At 40.8% G+C, this 15,391-nt stretch overlaps 1 protein-coding gene across 4 annotated transcripts in view; it reads right to left on the bottom strand.

Annotated features, from left to right (window-relative positions):
• The window catches only part of HPSE2 (heparanase 2 (inactive)), a 778,921-nt gene that overhangs the window by 179,050 nt on the left and 584,480 nt on the right, over positions 1–15,391 (bottom strand). For all 4 annotated transcript variants that reach the window (XM_003255321.2, XM_003255319.2, XM_003255320.2 and 1 more), the window contains one exon: positions 4,794–4,887. In XM_003255321.2, the coding sequence (XP_003255369.1) occupies positions 4,794–4,887 (94 nt within the window). The remainder of the gene's footprint in view (positions 1–4,793; positions 4,888–15,391) is intronic.

The raw sequence follows: 15,391 nt of genomic DNA, 5'->3' as shown, positions 1-15,391 counted from the left end.
GGACAAAGGTAATGTAAAGCTTCTCTAGTCACAGAAATTATTAAAAATAGCTATAATAACTATAACAACAACAATAATAATAGCAATAAGAGCTAGCATTCAATAACATTGAACAAAACAGGGCTTTCTCACATGACTTCCCTAATCTACCTAAGAGGGAGGGAGAATAGTATCCTTAGCATCTTCATTTTACAAACAAAGAGACAACATCAGAGAAATCAAGTAAGTGACTGGCCCAAAGTCACACAGCTATACTTAAGCCAGGCCATCAGGCTTCAAATCCTGGGCCTAATACCCTATTCAAACAGCCTTACCAGTGATTTATCAAGCCACTCCCACATGGTGCCATTTTGGTGAAAAATCTGCCCCTTTTCTACCACTGTGGGCCTAATGGGGTCCTTAGGCCTTCACTTCTACAAAGAGAGAAGAAACAAAGTACATTTCTAGCTTTGGGGTGAAGGTTCTAGGTATATAGACAATAAAACCTTACTTGGAAGGCCAGGCACGGTGGCTCACACTTATAATCCCAGCACTTTGGGAGGCCAAGGTGGGTGGATTGCCTGAGCTCAAGAGTTCAAGACAAGCCTGGACAACATGGTAAAACCCTTGTCTCGGCCGGGCGCGGTGGCTCACGCTTGTGATCCCAGCACTTTGGGAGGCCGAGGCGGGCGGATCACGAGGTCAGGAGATCGAGACCACGGTGAAACACCGTCTCTACTAAAAATACAAAAAAATTAGCCAGGCGTGGTGGCGGGCGCCTGTAGTCCCAGCTACTCGGAGAGGCTGAGGCAGGAGAATGGCGGGAACCCAGGAGGCGGAGCTTGCAGTGAGCCGAGATCGCGCCACTGCACTCCAGCCTGGGTGACAGAGCGAGACTTCGTCTCAAAAAAAAAAAAAACCCTTGTCTCTGCCAAAAATACAAAAATCAGCCAGTTGTGGTGGCATGTGCCTGTAGTCCCAGCTACCCGGGAAGCTGAGGTGGAAGGATTGCTTGAGCCTGGGAGGCTGAGGTTCAGTGAGTGAGATCCCGCCACTGCACTCCAACCTGGGTGACGAAGTGAGACCCATCTCAAAAAAAAAAAAAAAAAAAAAAAAAAAAGGCAGGGTGTGGTGGCTCACGCCTGTAATCCCAGCACTTTGGGAGGCCAAGGTGGGCAGATCACGAGATCACGAGGTCAGGAGACTGAGACCATCCTGGCTAACATGGTGAAACCCCGTCTCCACTGAAAATACAAAAAAATCAGCCGGGCGTGGTGGTGGGCACCTATAGTCCCAGCTACTCGGGAGGCTGAGGCAGGAGAATGGTGTGAACCTGGGAGGTGGAGCTTGCAGTGAGCCGAGATTGAGCCACTGCACTCCAAACTGGGCGACAGGGCAAGACTCTGTCACAAAAAATTAAAAACTAAAAAAACATAAAACCTAACTTGGCCCATCTCTGAAACGGTTTGAGGAACTTGCAAGAAAGCCATTTGGCTAGTGTGCTCTAGTTTGCACTTTGGACCCTAATTCCCAAGAACCCTCCTCCCCACCCACCAGGGACTTCAGGAACAGTCAAAGCAACATTTCAACAATCAAAGTTTGGGGATCCTGGTCTAGTCTCCTAGCTCTCATGTCCCCAGGGAAGGCCAGTGCTTAGCACACCTTGGGTTGTGGTGAGAGAGACTCTCCTCTTGGAGGCCCTAACAACTGGGTCCAGACTGCTTTAGCCAATGAGAAGTCTATCCAGTGGTTCAAATCTCAGGGAATCTGTGATCTAGCAACACCTCTAGCATACATTCACTTAAGGCAATATCTGGCAAGAACTTTGTTAAAGAGAATCAGGGGAAAAAAACAGGGAAATGACTTAAAGCCTACTAAATGAAACAGGGAGGATGAAACTATGGAAGATCATATTTTCCAAAACTGACTGCAAAAACATTTCTGGTCTTACATGCTTTTCCAGAATCTTGCCACTCCCACATTGAAAGGAGGAGTTTATTTCTTTTCGCCTTGAAGCTTGGTGGGTCTTGGCGACTACTTCAATGAATAGGATATGGCTAATGTGATGCCCTGTGACTTCTGAGGGTAGGTTAGGAAAAGTGATACAGCATCACCTGTTAGAGATGGGAGTGAACAAGCCTTCTGATGGTCCCAGATACTAACCTTTCAGTAATCCCTGCCTTTAGGTCTTTTAGCTCAGGCTTCAGACATCATGGAGCAGAGACAAACCATTCCCTCTGTACCCTTTGAGAATTCCTGACCCATAAAATGCATTGGCTTAATAAATGGCTGTTTTATGCTACTAAGTTTTGGGGTAATTTGTTGCACAGCAAGAGATAATCAGAATAGGAGCCCTGGCTTGAGGGCACCCTGGGCATGTTCTGTTTGCAATTGCCAAAAGGTAAGTTCAGACGCTGCTGCTAAGTCTAGCCCTCCCTGCCAGTTGCTTTCTGCATATAGGTCATCATCTCTCAGGGGCTCTACTGTTCCTCCCTGTGACAGCACTTCCCCTTCCCCTTCTAAGTCCATTAGGTTTGTTTTTAAAGATCTGAATACCAATTGTACACAGGGTTTTAGCTCTTTTCCTTAAGTTTCTTGGGCCCTGGGTAAATCAGGAGGTAAGTTATTTCAGTTTTCAAACTGGTTCATATGGTTAAGGCATATGCAGTGGGGGAGGGTAATGGGAAGTGGGGATAAAGGAAAGAACCTAACTTCCAACACCTTTGTCTTAGTTCTAACCTACAGCCACTTGCTATACTTAAATAATAACATGAGCACAGTTAGAACCTTCACTCTCAGTGCCTTGATAGAACTGAATCATTTTACTTCCAACAACAGCCCTTTGATCAAACTCAAGACTGGAAAAGCCAAAACTATAGGAACTTGACTATCTTGTACACTATTGTAATATAAACACTTAGAACAGTGTTTAAATATAGTAAGCACTCAATAAATATTTATTGAATGAAGCAATAAACAAATGAATTAATGACAGAAAATTCTTCCCTCCTTCTAGAGGGCAATATGTAATATCAGATTAGCATAATGTGCTTAGAAAGCTAGAGTATTCAATAGGTTAACATTCTATTACATTAGGTAATATGTTTTCAATCTGCTGAAAGTGTTAAAACTTACTTTACCTTGAGGGCAGAGACCATGTCTTATACCACTTTGTATCCCCAGCATCTGACACTTTGCCTTAGGTACTCGCTAAATGTTCAGTGAATATTTTTCACTAAATGAATGTCAAACAGGGACTGGTAGAAATATTTCAAATCATTTAGTTCTCCTAGGCTTTGCCTAGTGGAAGGCAGTGACAGATAAGGGTGCTGGCCAATGCACCTGATCCCTGGAGGGATCAGATTGGGATGTAGTAGTTAAGAAGCTCTGAGGCTTCTCAGCCGATTAAACTCTTGAGAACAAGAGAATTCCAGAGGCTGTTTATAATCTGAGTATGACATTGGGATGAACACAAAAAAGGTGAAGACCTCCACTTTAGCTCTCAAAACTGATGTTCTATGATTTATTCAAATAGGATTTCCTTTCAGAGCTATAAATGAGCTATTCATTTGCCTATTTATTAATTCATCTCATATTTATTGAGGGCCTACCTGTTACAATTTTTCTGCAAAGATTTGTTTAATCCGCTCAAGAAATAGCAAACTATTCAAAGGGTCCCCATTCCCTGGAAAAGAACCTTAACTGGGCAACAAAAGATAATAATATATTGTAGAGGCCCATGACAATTGTAGATGTAAGATCCTCACAATTTAGAATTAACTAATCCAGTAGTTCAAAATGTGACCCATAATTGGCATTATGGAAAATCACTTGACAGATTATTAAAAATAGAGACCTCTGGGAGCCACTCCAGCCATATTAAATCAGAACATCAGGAGCGAAATTAGAAACTTCGGTGAGCACCACTGGTGATTTTGATTGTACTCAAGTCTGAGAATCACTGACCAAAGGTGTGCTGATAGCACCTACATGCAATTGCTTAATATAATATAGCTTTCCTCTCAACTTTACAAAATTAAGATCTTACTTGGCTAATTCTAAGACACCTAGGAACAGTGTAAATATGGCTCAGAATTGCCAGTGCCCAGACTGGAATTTCACTGAATGAATATAATCATTTTCTCCTTAAAGTAACCTAAAATAAACCCCTCCAAAAAAGAAAATATCAAGTAAATCTATTCTTCCCTTATGAAACTCACAATTAAGAAGCAAACTATAAACAAATACTTCATATTAAAATAGACATGCTTTAGGTCAGGCACAGTGGCTCACACCAGTAATCCCAGCACTCTGAGAGGCTGAGGTGGGTGGATCACTCGAGGTCAGGAATTCAAGACTAGCTTGACCAGCATGGTGAAACCCCATCTCTACTAAAAATATAAAAATTGGCTGGGCATGGCAGTTTCTACCTGTAATCTCAGCTACTTGGGAAGCTGAGGCAGGTAAATCGCTTGAACCCAGGAGGCAGAGGTTGCAGTGAGCTGAGATCATGCCACTGCACTCCAGCCTGGGCAACAAAGCAAGACTCCATCTCAAAAAAAAATTAGTTAAAAAAAAAAAGAGATGCTTTAAACCTTGATATGGCACACACAGACCCTTTTCAGTTTGAAAAACAATAAATGACAGGCAACAACTGTGATGGGGAGCTTGTGACCATGTCCATCTAGACTGCACTATTTTCCTATTTTTCTACCCTGGTTCCCACAGTGCTGAGGCCCAGCTGGGACTCTGTGTCTTTTTCCTTGTCTTACCCCCAGAATCACTCCTTTTCTTCCCAGGATACTTTTACTCACTTTCTGAATTTTCCTAATCTGGTCAGAGAGTGTGTCTAACAGGCGAGTTTTCAGGAAGTCCATCGCCTTGACCACCCGGCCATCAATGTAGCAACTGGAATAAAAATAAAATAAGAATCAGATAAAATCTCAAGCAAGGGACTACAAATACACTTCTCTAGCCCGAGGTCTCTGTTGCCCGAGGAAACAAACCAGGGTTCCACTTGGGCTCTCATATTCTAAAAGGTTTTGAACCTGGGTACTTTTCAAACAAATAATAACCTTTTTATCTTCTCCATTTCCACTGCTATTTGTGGGCTAATACTGTTATTTTTTTCAGCTTTTGTCACATGAAACCCCATTGCTTACTTGCCGGAATTGACGGAAATTCCATAATACAAATTGGATAATGAGGAATACTTTTTTTTTCCCCTTGGGAAAGTAATGTAACACCCATCCCATGCCCATCGCTAATCCCACCTTAAAGTAATAAAGGTATGTAAGAGGTTTGAAAGAATACTCAATCATTTTAATGAATTTTTCCATACCTTTAAATAAGAAAATAAACACCAAAGCAAAACTCTGACTTAGTGTAGTGAGTGAGTCTCCAGCTTATTCTGTGGGCGAACACTCTGTAGTCAGCCTACTACCAAAATATGCTGTGGTTGCCTACTACCTCCAGAATGAATGAACAAACTCGCACAAAGGTGGAAGAGCCCTCTCCTAACCACTTGATACTCATTGGTTTTTGTTTTGGTTCGATTTTTCTTAGCTTAAATGAAACATTAAGTTGTTGACACTATGTTGTAAATATGTGACCAGAACAGGCCCATCCAGCTTTGTGGAGATATCCTTTGTGAGACTCTTTGCTGAAGATTAAGCTAAGGCTGACCCAGGGTTAGGTGATCTTCGTTACCTCAGACCTTCCCTTACTCCCATCTTGGCAAAGTTCTGAATTCAATCAATTTCTAAATGCTTGTGATTCCTGGGTGCCTTTTCCAATCCACTAAGTTATCCTTGGTTGTTGGCTAATGATAACTTATTTCATGTTTAAGAAGCAGCCACCCATCACTACATATTATAGAACTATGTGAAAATTATTTTCAATGTAAACTTGCTATACCAACATGTGATGTATTGGAATGGTTCATTTTTAAATTTTTGTTTTATTGTAAGGCAGGTGCTTTAGTTGAGGTAAGGGTGGCAGATGATCTACCCACTCAGCTTTCCTTTTGGCCTCACTTACCACTTCACGACATTTCCATAGAATCCAGTGCTTAAACCATTGGAATGTTGGAGCAAATTTGGCTTTTAGCCAGAAATATCTGAGTTCAAACTCCAGATCTGGTATTTAATAACTATATGATCTTGGGCAAGTTACGTAGTCTCTATGGGCCTCAGTTTTTAAATTCTTAACTGGGGGATAATATATCTTCTCCTCAGGCTTGAGAATTAATGAGATAACAAATGTAAAGTTCCTGGCATACAGTAGGGACTGAACAACTTTTAGTTCTTCCTAATTGTCACCTCACAAAGATGGGATTAGAAACAATAGGAGACTGATTAATTAAGTTATGTGTAAATATAGAATACTATAACAGTGGAATTTCTGTGCTGGGGGTACATGTATTTGAAAAGTTTTGATGGTTACTAATATCAGGAAATAAAATAATAACATGTCCTTCGCCTCATCCCTTGTATAGATGCCAGACTCAGATCCAATAAACATTTATTATGTGCAACACACAGTGCTGGGCATATCCATGTCCATTATCCTATCTCATAATCTGTTCATAGTAGTACTTCTTAATTAGCACCTCTGATTTTTGAAAAAAGATCAGATACATGGCATACTACATGAAAGCCAGGCAGGTTGAGACAGATTAGTGTAAAATTAAAAATAATTTATGCAATGCTAATCTAACACACATGTGAGGACATGAATACTTGCTACTATATTATATGGTGACCAGGAATTTGACAAGTAATGCATTGTAATTATTCTTTTATTATTTAATCAAATATATCACACTTTCCTCTTTTCTTAGTTCCCAGTAACTACATTACACATCAGTATTTATAATTTTTGTTAGCAACATACATAGTTTAATACTTATTGAGATAAAAATTCCAGATGTAATTTTTCAGTAGGTAGGATTTCCTGTGAAGAATCTCCCTAGCCTACCCCAATCTGTGGCCCATGGTTGAGGGTCCCTTCATTCTTTTCCTCCTTCCTTTTCTCAAGTACCCCGAATCTGGAGTTAGAAAACCTTGGTTCAATCCCTTCTTTAAAGTGGGTTTTAAAAAATCCAAATCTATACTATTTTCACAGGGTTGGTGTACTGATCACATAAGGAAAAATGCTGGGCACGGGACCTGTCATATAAAAGCTATTCAATAACCAGATCTACCCTGTTCAGGTTACTTAACGGCCCAAGGCAGCAGAAACTTACACTGAAAGGCCATGGGATGGGATGGGCAGGGGAGCATCCCTTTGGAGGACAGCACGCTATCCACTGTAGAACTTGGAGTGAGGAAGGTGTAGAGCATCAAGAACAGACGCTGGATTCCCAGCAGGTGTGAGGCAGAGGCAGGGATGGAGATGGCTGTGATTACGTTGTAAAAATTTGGAGTTTGAAAAGACCTTACTGGTCAGCTGGCCTAAAGCATGTAAGCTTGCTACAATATCCCTTAGAAGTGATTTTCTGGCTTTGCTTGAACATACCCAGGGACAGGAATTCACTGTCATACACTACTAGGACTGTTTCACTGCATCACAGCTCTAATTGATGAAAAGCTCTTCTGACATGGTGCTGAAATCTGATCCCTGTTACTTCCTCTCAATGGCTAGCATTCTATCTTCTTGAACCCAGAAATGGTCCAATTGCTCCTTCATGTGATACATGGGAGATGAAATCCAGTAACCTTGGCTTAAGCTGTTTAGCCTATTCTTTTTTTTTTTTTTTTTTTTTTTTTTTGAGACGGAGTCTCACTCTGTCACCCAGGCTGGAGTGCAGTGGCGCGCGATCTCGGCTCACTGCAAGCTCCGCCTCCCGGGTTCACGCCATTCTCCTGCCTTAGCCTCTCCGAGTAGCTGGGACTACAGGCGCCCACCACCACGCCCGGCTAATTTTTTTATATTTTTAGTAGAGACGGGGTTTCACCGTGGTCTCGATCTCCTGACCTCGTGATCCGCCCGCCTCGGCCTCCCAAAGTGCTGGGATTACAAGCGTGAGCCATCGCGCCCGGCCCTGTTTAGCCTATTCTTGTCCCCAGTTTTAACCTTACAAGCTGGATCCAATCATTCTCAGGTGATCTTGGGCTATTTCCGTGGGCTATGAATTGGATTGGAGTGGGAGGAGATACAGGCATGGAAACCCATAAACAAAGTTATCTTATCTCAATAGTGCTGGCAAGAAATGATCTGGGTCTAAATAAGGGAGGGAACAAGAAAAGTGAAAGTGAGCAGCCATGAAGGAAGAACAAATAAAGCTTCTATAGAGGGTAAAAGAGAGGAAGGGAGTCACTTATGACCATGAACATATAAGAGAGATTGCCTTGGAGAACACTGTTGCCAAATAGATGTAGGTTAGTCATACAGGAATACAATTTTTAAGAGAGATGAAAGATAATGTCTGACATATCAAAAGTATACAGAATATCAAGAAAGAACTATATACCACGTAGCTGGGGATATAAGAAAGAGGTACAGGGAAAAGTTGAGACAAGAAATGTTGACGTGGGGGTCTTTTTCAGGTTATAAGTAATGGCCAAAGCCATGGCTGCAGATGAGCTCTTCAAGAGAATAAGGGAAATTAATAGAGATGTCAGAGACCCTTTAAAATGCTTCTAAAATATGGCCCTGGGCATTGCCTCTACCTTCGACCCAGCTAAGGACCCCTTCCTCCTCTAGCCTGATGATCACAGCATCTTTTTAATAACTTCAGTCTGAGTCCAATTCACATTTGAATGTCAAAGGAATCCTCATATTATACTGAGAAGTTTCAGCAACTTTCATTTGCAAACTTAAACCCACATTTATATTGTACTATGGAAATATGAACTTTGGTCACCCAGAATTCAGTATCACTTTTAAGTGGGGGGATCATTTAACCATAGGGTATGGCCAGGCACGGTGGCTCAAGCTTGTAATCCCAGCACTTTGGGAGGCTGAGGCGGGTGGATCATGAGGTCAGGAGATCGAGACCATCCTGGCTAACATGGTGAAACCTCGTCTCTACTAAAAATACAAACAATTAGCCGGGCGTGGTGGGGGGTGCCTGTAGTCCCAGCTACTCAGGAGGCTGAGGCAGGAGAATGGCGTGAACCCAGGAGGCGGAGCTTGCAGTGGGCCGAGATTGTGCCACTGTACCCCAGCCTGGGTGACAGAGAAAGACTCTGTCTCAAAACAAAACAAAAACAAACAAACAAAAATCCATAGGGTATGAATTTATCAATACCTAAACCTTTTTCTTAGATATTCTTGGACAACTAACTTACTGTACTTACCCATTGTAAATGTGAAGCTTCTAAGAAAACATTCAGCATCAACAATCTGTGGCTATTTGAAAGCTTCTTCCCATTACAGAGCTTTGGTTCTCTGATGCTAGTTGCATGTGGTGATAGGTCCAATATAAATATATTATTTATATTTGGGCATGAAGGAGATGGAGTAGTCTGTGGTGACCATTTTGTAAGAATAAATTGCTAAAAATGATGATAATGGTGATTTCTTTTTTTTCTTTTTTCTTCAAAAAAAAAAAAAACCAAAAAAAACCCAAAACACCCTGGCAGAATGGTCTAGAATTACCTAGACTGACACTTTTAGGTAAATCATAGTCATCCTCCAAGCTCTCTTGAAATTCAGCATCACTTAAGATCATACCACAAGTGGTGGGGCTGTTCCACTAAAAACCAAAGCCAAGAAAGGCTGTGCAGAAATAACCTTTCTGGGAACTATCACAAAGGCAATGAAGTTGAAACTTTTGTATTAATACAGGGTCGAAAGGTCTGTCTCGCCCAATGCCAGCAATTCATTCCTGCCTCTAGATTGGCAGGTCATATCAAGCATATATCTGGGGAAGTAGCAAAGATAGCAGACTATACAAAGTAAAAGGAACCACTTATCAATGTATTCACTAACTCTCCTGTCCCCCTTAATTTTACATTTTAGTTCCAGTACAATAATCGTCATCTTATTTTATTTGGTGTTGCCCTTTATTTTTATTACAAAAGAACTACATGCTCATTGTAGATGAATTAGAGAATGAACATGAACAAAATAGAAACAGGAAAATGGAAAATCACCTACAGTATAATAAGCACAACACCTAGAGAAGCTCATTGCAACATTTTGCTGCATACTCTTCCAGTTTTTCATAGTAAATAAACATAAAATTTCCCATAATCAGTTTTTTAATAAATCTGTATTCCAGATCCTATTCAACTAGCATTTAAACTTAAAATTGCTCCAAATGAGACATCCAAGCCCATCTCACAGGGATACTGTCAGAAAGATTAGAGACTCCCAGTCAAAGCATCTTACTCTTATTTTAATTTCATTCTGGCCATTTAGAGGTCCTCTGCCAGGAGCAGAGCTCACCTCCTTCCTGTCTCTGTCAGCCAAGTTTTAACCCCATTCCTGTCCCAATGACCCCCTTCATCAGGCCCCTAGATTCAGTCTTCAGGATTATACTACAATTAGCCACTTATGCCCATTAGGCTTTTAAAACATTTAATGAGGAGAGTTTGTTGGCTCCAGGGGCAGCTGGTTTTGTTTACCTGGCCCTTTACTTTAAAAGGAAAAACCTTTGCCCTTTATTATCTGACCCCTTCTTTTATTTCAGGTAATTGCATTAGTGAGGGCTTCCCAATGCTCAGGAATTTCCGGACTTATTTTGCTCCCTGCTGGTTTCAAGGAGGAGGGGCAGCCTGCTCAGAATTCTAACACCCAGCCTGCTGACTGGGCAGGTAATTCCAGAAAATCGGGGCCTTCCCTACTGAAGGGGGAGAAGCTTGGATAATCATTAGAAAAACCCTGTTGACCTATAAAACCTATTCTGCCACCTGGAAGCAAACACTGGAGAAAGGCTGATTTGAGTATTTAGGCTTTATAAATTGCACTTGCCCCTCCTCCAAAGGCCCTCGGCCTGGGCTCCTGCTGAGCACTTGCCATCAAGCTTTTTTTCTGAGGCTACATTAGTTTTCATCTTCTTTGCAATGGGTCAACCTTCTTATCTTGTGTTTCACAACTGCTTTGGGCAGGAAAGCTTAGATGAAATGAACACTGTTACAAAAAAAGTCAACCTTCCTATTCTGTGTTTCAGAACTGCTTTGGGCAGGAAAGCTTAGATGAAATGAACACTGTTACAAAGAAAGGTTCTACAGAATACAGATGTTTCTTTGGTTTTCTTAAACCAGTTCAAATAATTCTATACAGGAATCATCTAACCTACTAAATGGACATAGTTCAGTAAGAAAGAGTTTGTACTCTGGAAAAATGCTATAGAAAAGTAGTACAGGTAAAGGTCAGAGTTGTGAGCAATACTAAAGGCAAATGTCTTTAATGAAAGAATGAGTGCCTGTATGACTTAACCCACAATGAGCCAACCGAGGTTCAAGTGCTATGCCAAGGGCTCCATTTTCTTCATCTTCTTGCTCTCCTAACTCTTTGCACACTTTGGGTCCTGCGCCTCAAGCCCAGACCCCTTTCCCCATATATCCAGAGTTGTATGTGGAGAGGCACTGAGTGTGGGCAGAGGCTCAAATCATCTTGATCCTAGCGGTGTTAAGGAGAGGTGTACAGGAAGCTGGGAAAGGAAAGGGGTAGGGAAATCATATGCAGCTTCAGCCATTGGAGCGGGCTCTAGGGAGGGACCTCTAAAAATTTTCAGAATAGCAGCAGGTGATGGCACCAGAATTGTGGGCAGAAGTGGATCCATGTGCTTTTGGTCTGAAACTTACACAAGTTGTGGGGCCCTCTTTAAGAAGAGGAAATCAAAAGTACAAAACAAGGCTGGGCACAGTGGCTCATGCCTGTGGTCACAGCACTTTGGGAGACCAAAGTGGAAGGATCTCCTGAGGCCAAGAGTTTGAGACCAGCCTGGGCAACATAGCGAGACCCTTGTCTCTACAAAAAATAAAAAAAATAGCTGGGTATAGTGGCACAGGAGGATCACTTGAGCCACGGTATTCAAGGTTACAGTGAGCTATTACGGCACCAGTACTCAGCCTGGGGTGACAGAACGAGACTCTCTAAAAAAAAAAATTAGAAAGCATTTTTTAAACTACAAAACACATAATAGATACAAAAGTAAGTATTTATATCGAATGACAAAATAAATCACAACAAACTCCCAGAAACTTAGAGAATCGAGTTCCTTTCTTCTGAGAGCTCTTCAAGCAATTTACCAGAAATGTTTACATAATGCTTCCTCGTAGCAACCTGCCCCCATCCCCTTACTCCTTACCACCTAGAACATCCTACAACTCTCAGCACTCATAGGAATCAATGCAAGAGAGGGGTCTGAAGCTTAATTCATTGGCTTCATGGTAAATCTAAATTGTGAGTCATTAATAACAGGAATGATAGGGTCTAAGTTGCCAGAACCCAACCATCTATGTGCAGTATTTTAAAAAATTCAGTGTTTGTAAATTAGGGGTTGCTTATACTGTTGCCACATCCTTTCCCTGGCCTCTTTTCATGTAATTGTCATTGTTCGTGGCAGAATAGCACAACTGAACTATAATTAAGTTAGTATATTACTAACTAGGAGAAAATAGAAAGGAGAAAGAGGAAGGGAGGAGTCTTACATATATTAAGTTCCTTCTTATTTGCTAGCTATTTTCCATATAGTATCATTTAGTCTTCATGAACACTCTCTATTTTGCAGATTAGAAACTACAGCTCACATGGTATTAGTAAGTAGGAAACCAGAGATCATATAGGTACTAAGTAACAGACACCAAAACCTTTTCCCTTTGTACTTTGATCTGCCAAGTGTCCCAACGATACAGCACCATGCTTACTTCATTGGTCCTGTAATAAGTAAAATTGTTTTTCAACTGCCTTTAGTCTTGCTTACTTCAACCAAATTTAAACAATATTGAACTAAATGCAAATTTCTCAAGAAAACAAAACAATTACAACAAAACCAAACCCAAACAATAACAAAAGCAAAAACCGGGGTAGGTAAGTAAAAGCATGGAGGTGGTAAAACTATTCTTTTCTTTGCAAAAAACTTTTTCAAAGTGTTTTAGTAATTGTTATATAAAGAAAAAGGGGCTCCATGGTCAAATAAGTTTAGGAAATGCTGGGTTAAAACCAAATTCAGTAGTACTTCCTGTTTCAGCCATGATAGAATTGAATAGCAACCAATTCAGGCTGCGATTCTTGAGAGACAGTAGGGCACATGAGGTGAACTTCAGATCCCATTCACCTGAGCTTTCTCCTTGGGACAGGATAAAGATAGTTTACTGACTACCAAAAATTTGAGCTTCCCTTCCATAGTGCTGAGCTGTTGCCAAGAAGCAGCTGCCCAAGCAGAACCTACATTTCTTTGCCCCTCTTACATGGTAGAGGCAGGGGAATGCCAAAACAATGTGAGCAGAAATAATGTGACACTTCAGGGCTAAAGTAGAGGTAGGTGTTTTTCACTTTTGAGCAGAAATTAAGAAGCCATGTCTTCTTTGTAGTGTCTGTCCCCATTGCCAGCTGAATGGAAAAGTCTATGAGGAAAAGCCACAAAATGGTAAATACTTGGATCCTGGAATGGCCACATGTGAGGCCATCCCCAAGGTACATCAGCATTGGACTGTCACGTTAGTGAGAAGCAAAATTCTATTGCCAGGCCATTGAAATGTGGGGATTTAATTGTTAAAACAATTTGTGTTATATTAACTAATATATGGGTATTCATTCCAACAAAACACCTTTATACCAATCAATTTGCTTGACCAAGAGTTCATAATAAAAGATGTTTTCCTTTGAGAAGAAACTGTCCTTGTATGAAAATTAAAAAGATTAGCCTGGAGAACCTACTTAAAATTCTAGTTTGAATTGACCAAGTGTCTACCAGTGATTGGCTGAATAATAACTTTCATTCTAATACCATGCAAGAACAGTTGATGAGGGGAGATATTATTCTTATTTTTCTATATTTAGACATACTGAGCCTGGTGTAAAAACACAGTGACCAAGGTGATTACTAATGACCGAAAAGGACATGGAATCTAGAATGTTGGAAGGGAGGCCAGTTAATAAAGGTCACATATCAGTAGGAGGCAGGCTTTTGACAACATAGAATATTCTCCATTAGGCTTCTAGATACCTTAGTTTTCACTCAGGGACAGTCAATAGTTTGAGGTAGATTTACTGAGACATTCTCATTATTTGGTATCTCACTGAGGATATGAAATCACATGTCCTAACTTGCATGCACCACAAAAGCTAGAGGTTCAACTCTAGTCTGCATGATGTTTCTTATGTCCAGACAACCCAACACACACATCAAACTGCTTTTCTACCTACACTCACCAACACCCTGTATATTTTAGTTCCTGTACCTAACTTTTACAACCAGCAAATTCAATGTCATAGAGCTATACCTTCTTAAAGGATGCTCACTGTGGAGAATATTGCACTGAAAGGAAATCTTACCTCACTATGATTCTTTTTATGACAATCGTCACTTCTCTGTTTAAAAAGAAAAGCTAGTTCTCACCATATAAAGCCTTTAAAGGGATTATTTACCATGAATATATATGTATGTTCATACAAGCATGTGTGTAGATATATGTTAAGAGAAACAGAAAGAGATTGAGAGGGAGAGACAGTCAGTTCTGTATGATGCAAATCACATCAGGACCAGGAAATAAAATTTAAGTTCCTTGAACTAGTGCTCACAATATATAATATTTGAAACTGATAGATGACTCAGTTAAATTTATTCAGCTAATAGGAATTCTAATGTCATAATTCTAAGGTAAAATTTCACATGTCCCTCTGTAACAGAATGTTTCTTTACCATCCTTTCTTTTAAAAAATTTCAAGGAATTTTAAGAAATGGTACCTTAAAATATCGTATTTTTTTCCCTCCCATCTCCTACAAATTCACTTTGGTTATCTAACCAAAAAGAGTCTGAGAATTAGAAAAATATCAGCATATTATCTTCTTCTCTGTGATTGAGGAAAGATTTGGTTTGAACACAAAAAGAAACCAAGCCGACTGCTATCATTTTGAAGTCATGTTAAGTAGAAGGGTAGATCCTCTTTAAAGAACTAGTTCCTTTTTTTTTTTTTTCTTGAGATGTAGTCTCGCTCTGTCACCCAGGCTGGAGTGCAGTGGTGTGATTTTGGCTCACTGCAACCTCCGCCTACTGGGTTCAAGCAATTCTCTGCCTCAGCCTCCCGAGTAGCTGGGATTACAGGCACCTGCAATCACGCCTGGCCAATTTTTGTATTTTTAGTAGAGACAGGTTTCATCATGTTGGTCAGGCTGGTCTCAAACTCCTGACCTCAGGTGATCCACCTGCCTCGGCTTCCCAAAGTGCTGGGATTACACGTGTGAGCCACCACGCCCAGCCAGAAATAGTTCCATTTTTAAAAGTTAATTAAAGAC

The sequence above is a fragment of the Nomascus leucogenys genome, chromosome 3 (genome assembly GCF_006542625.1).
Source record: "Nomascus leucogenys isolate Asia chromosome 3, Asia_NLE_v1, whole genome shotgun sequence".
NCBI lineage: Eukaryota > Metazoa > Chordata > Mammalia > Primates > Hylobatidae > Nomascus > Nomascus leucogenys.
This window is presented reverse-complemented; position numbering and strand designations above follow the sequence as displayed.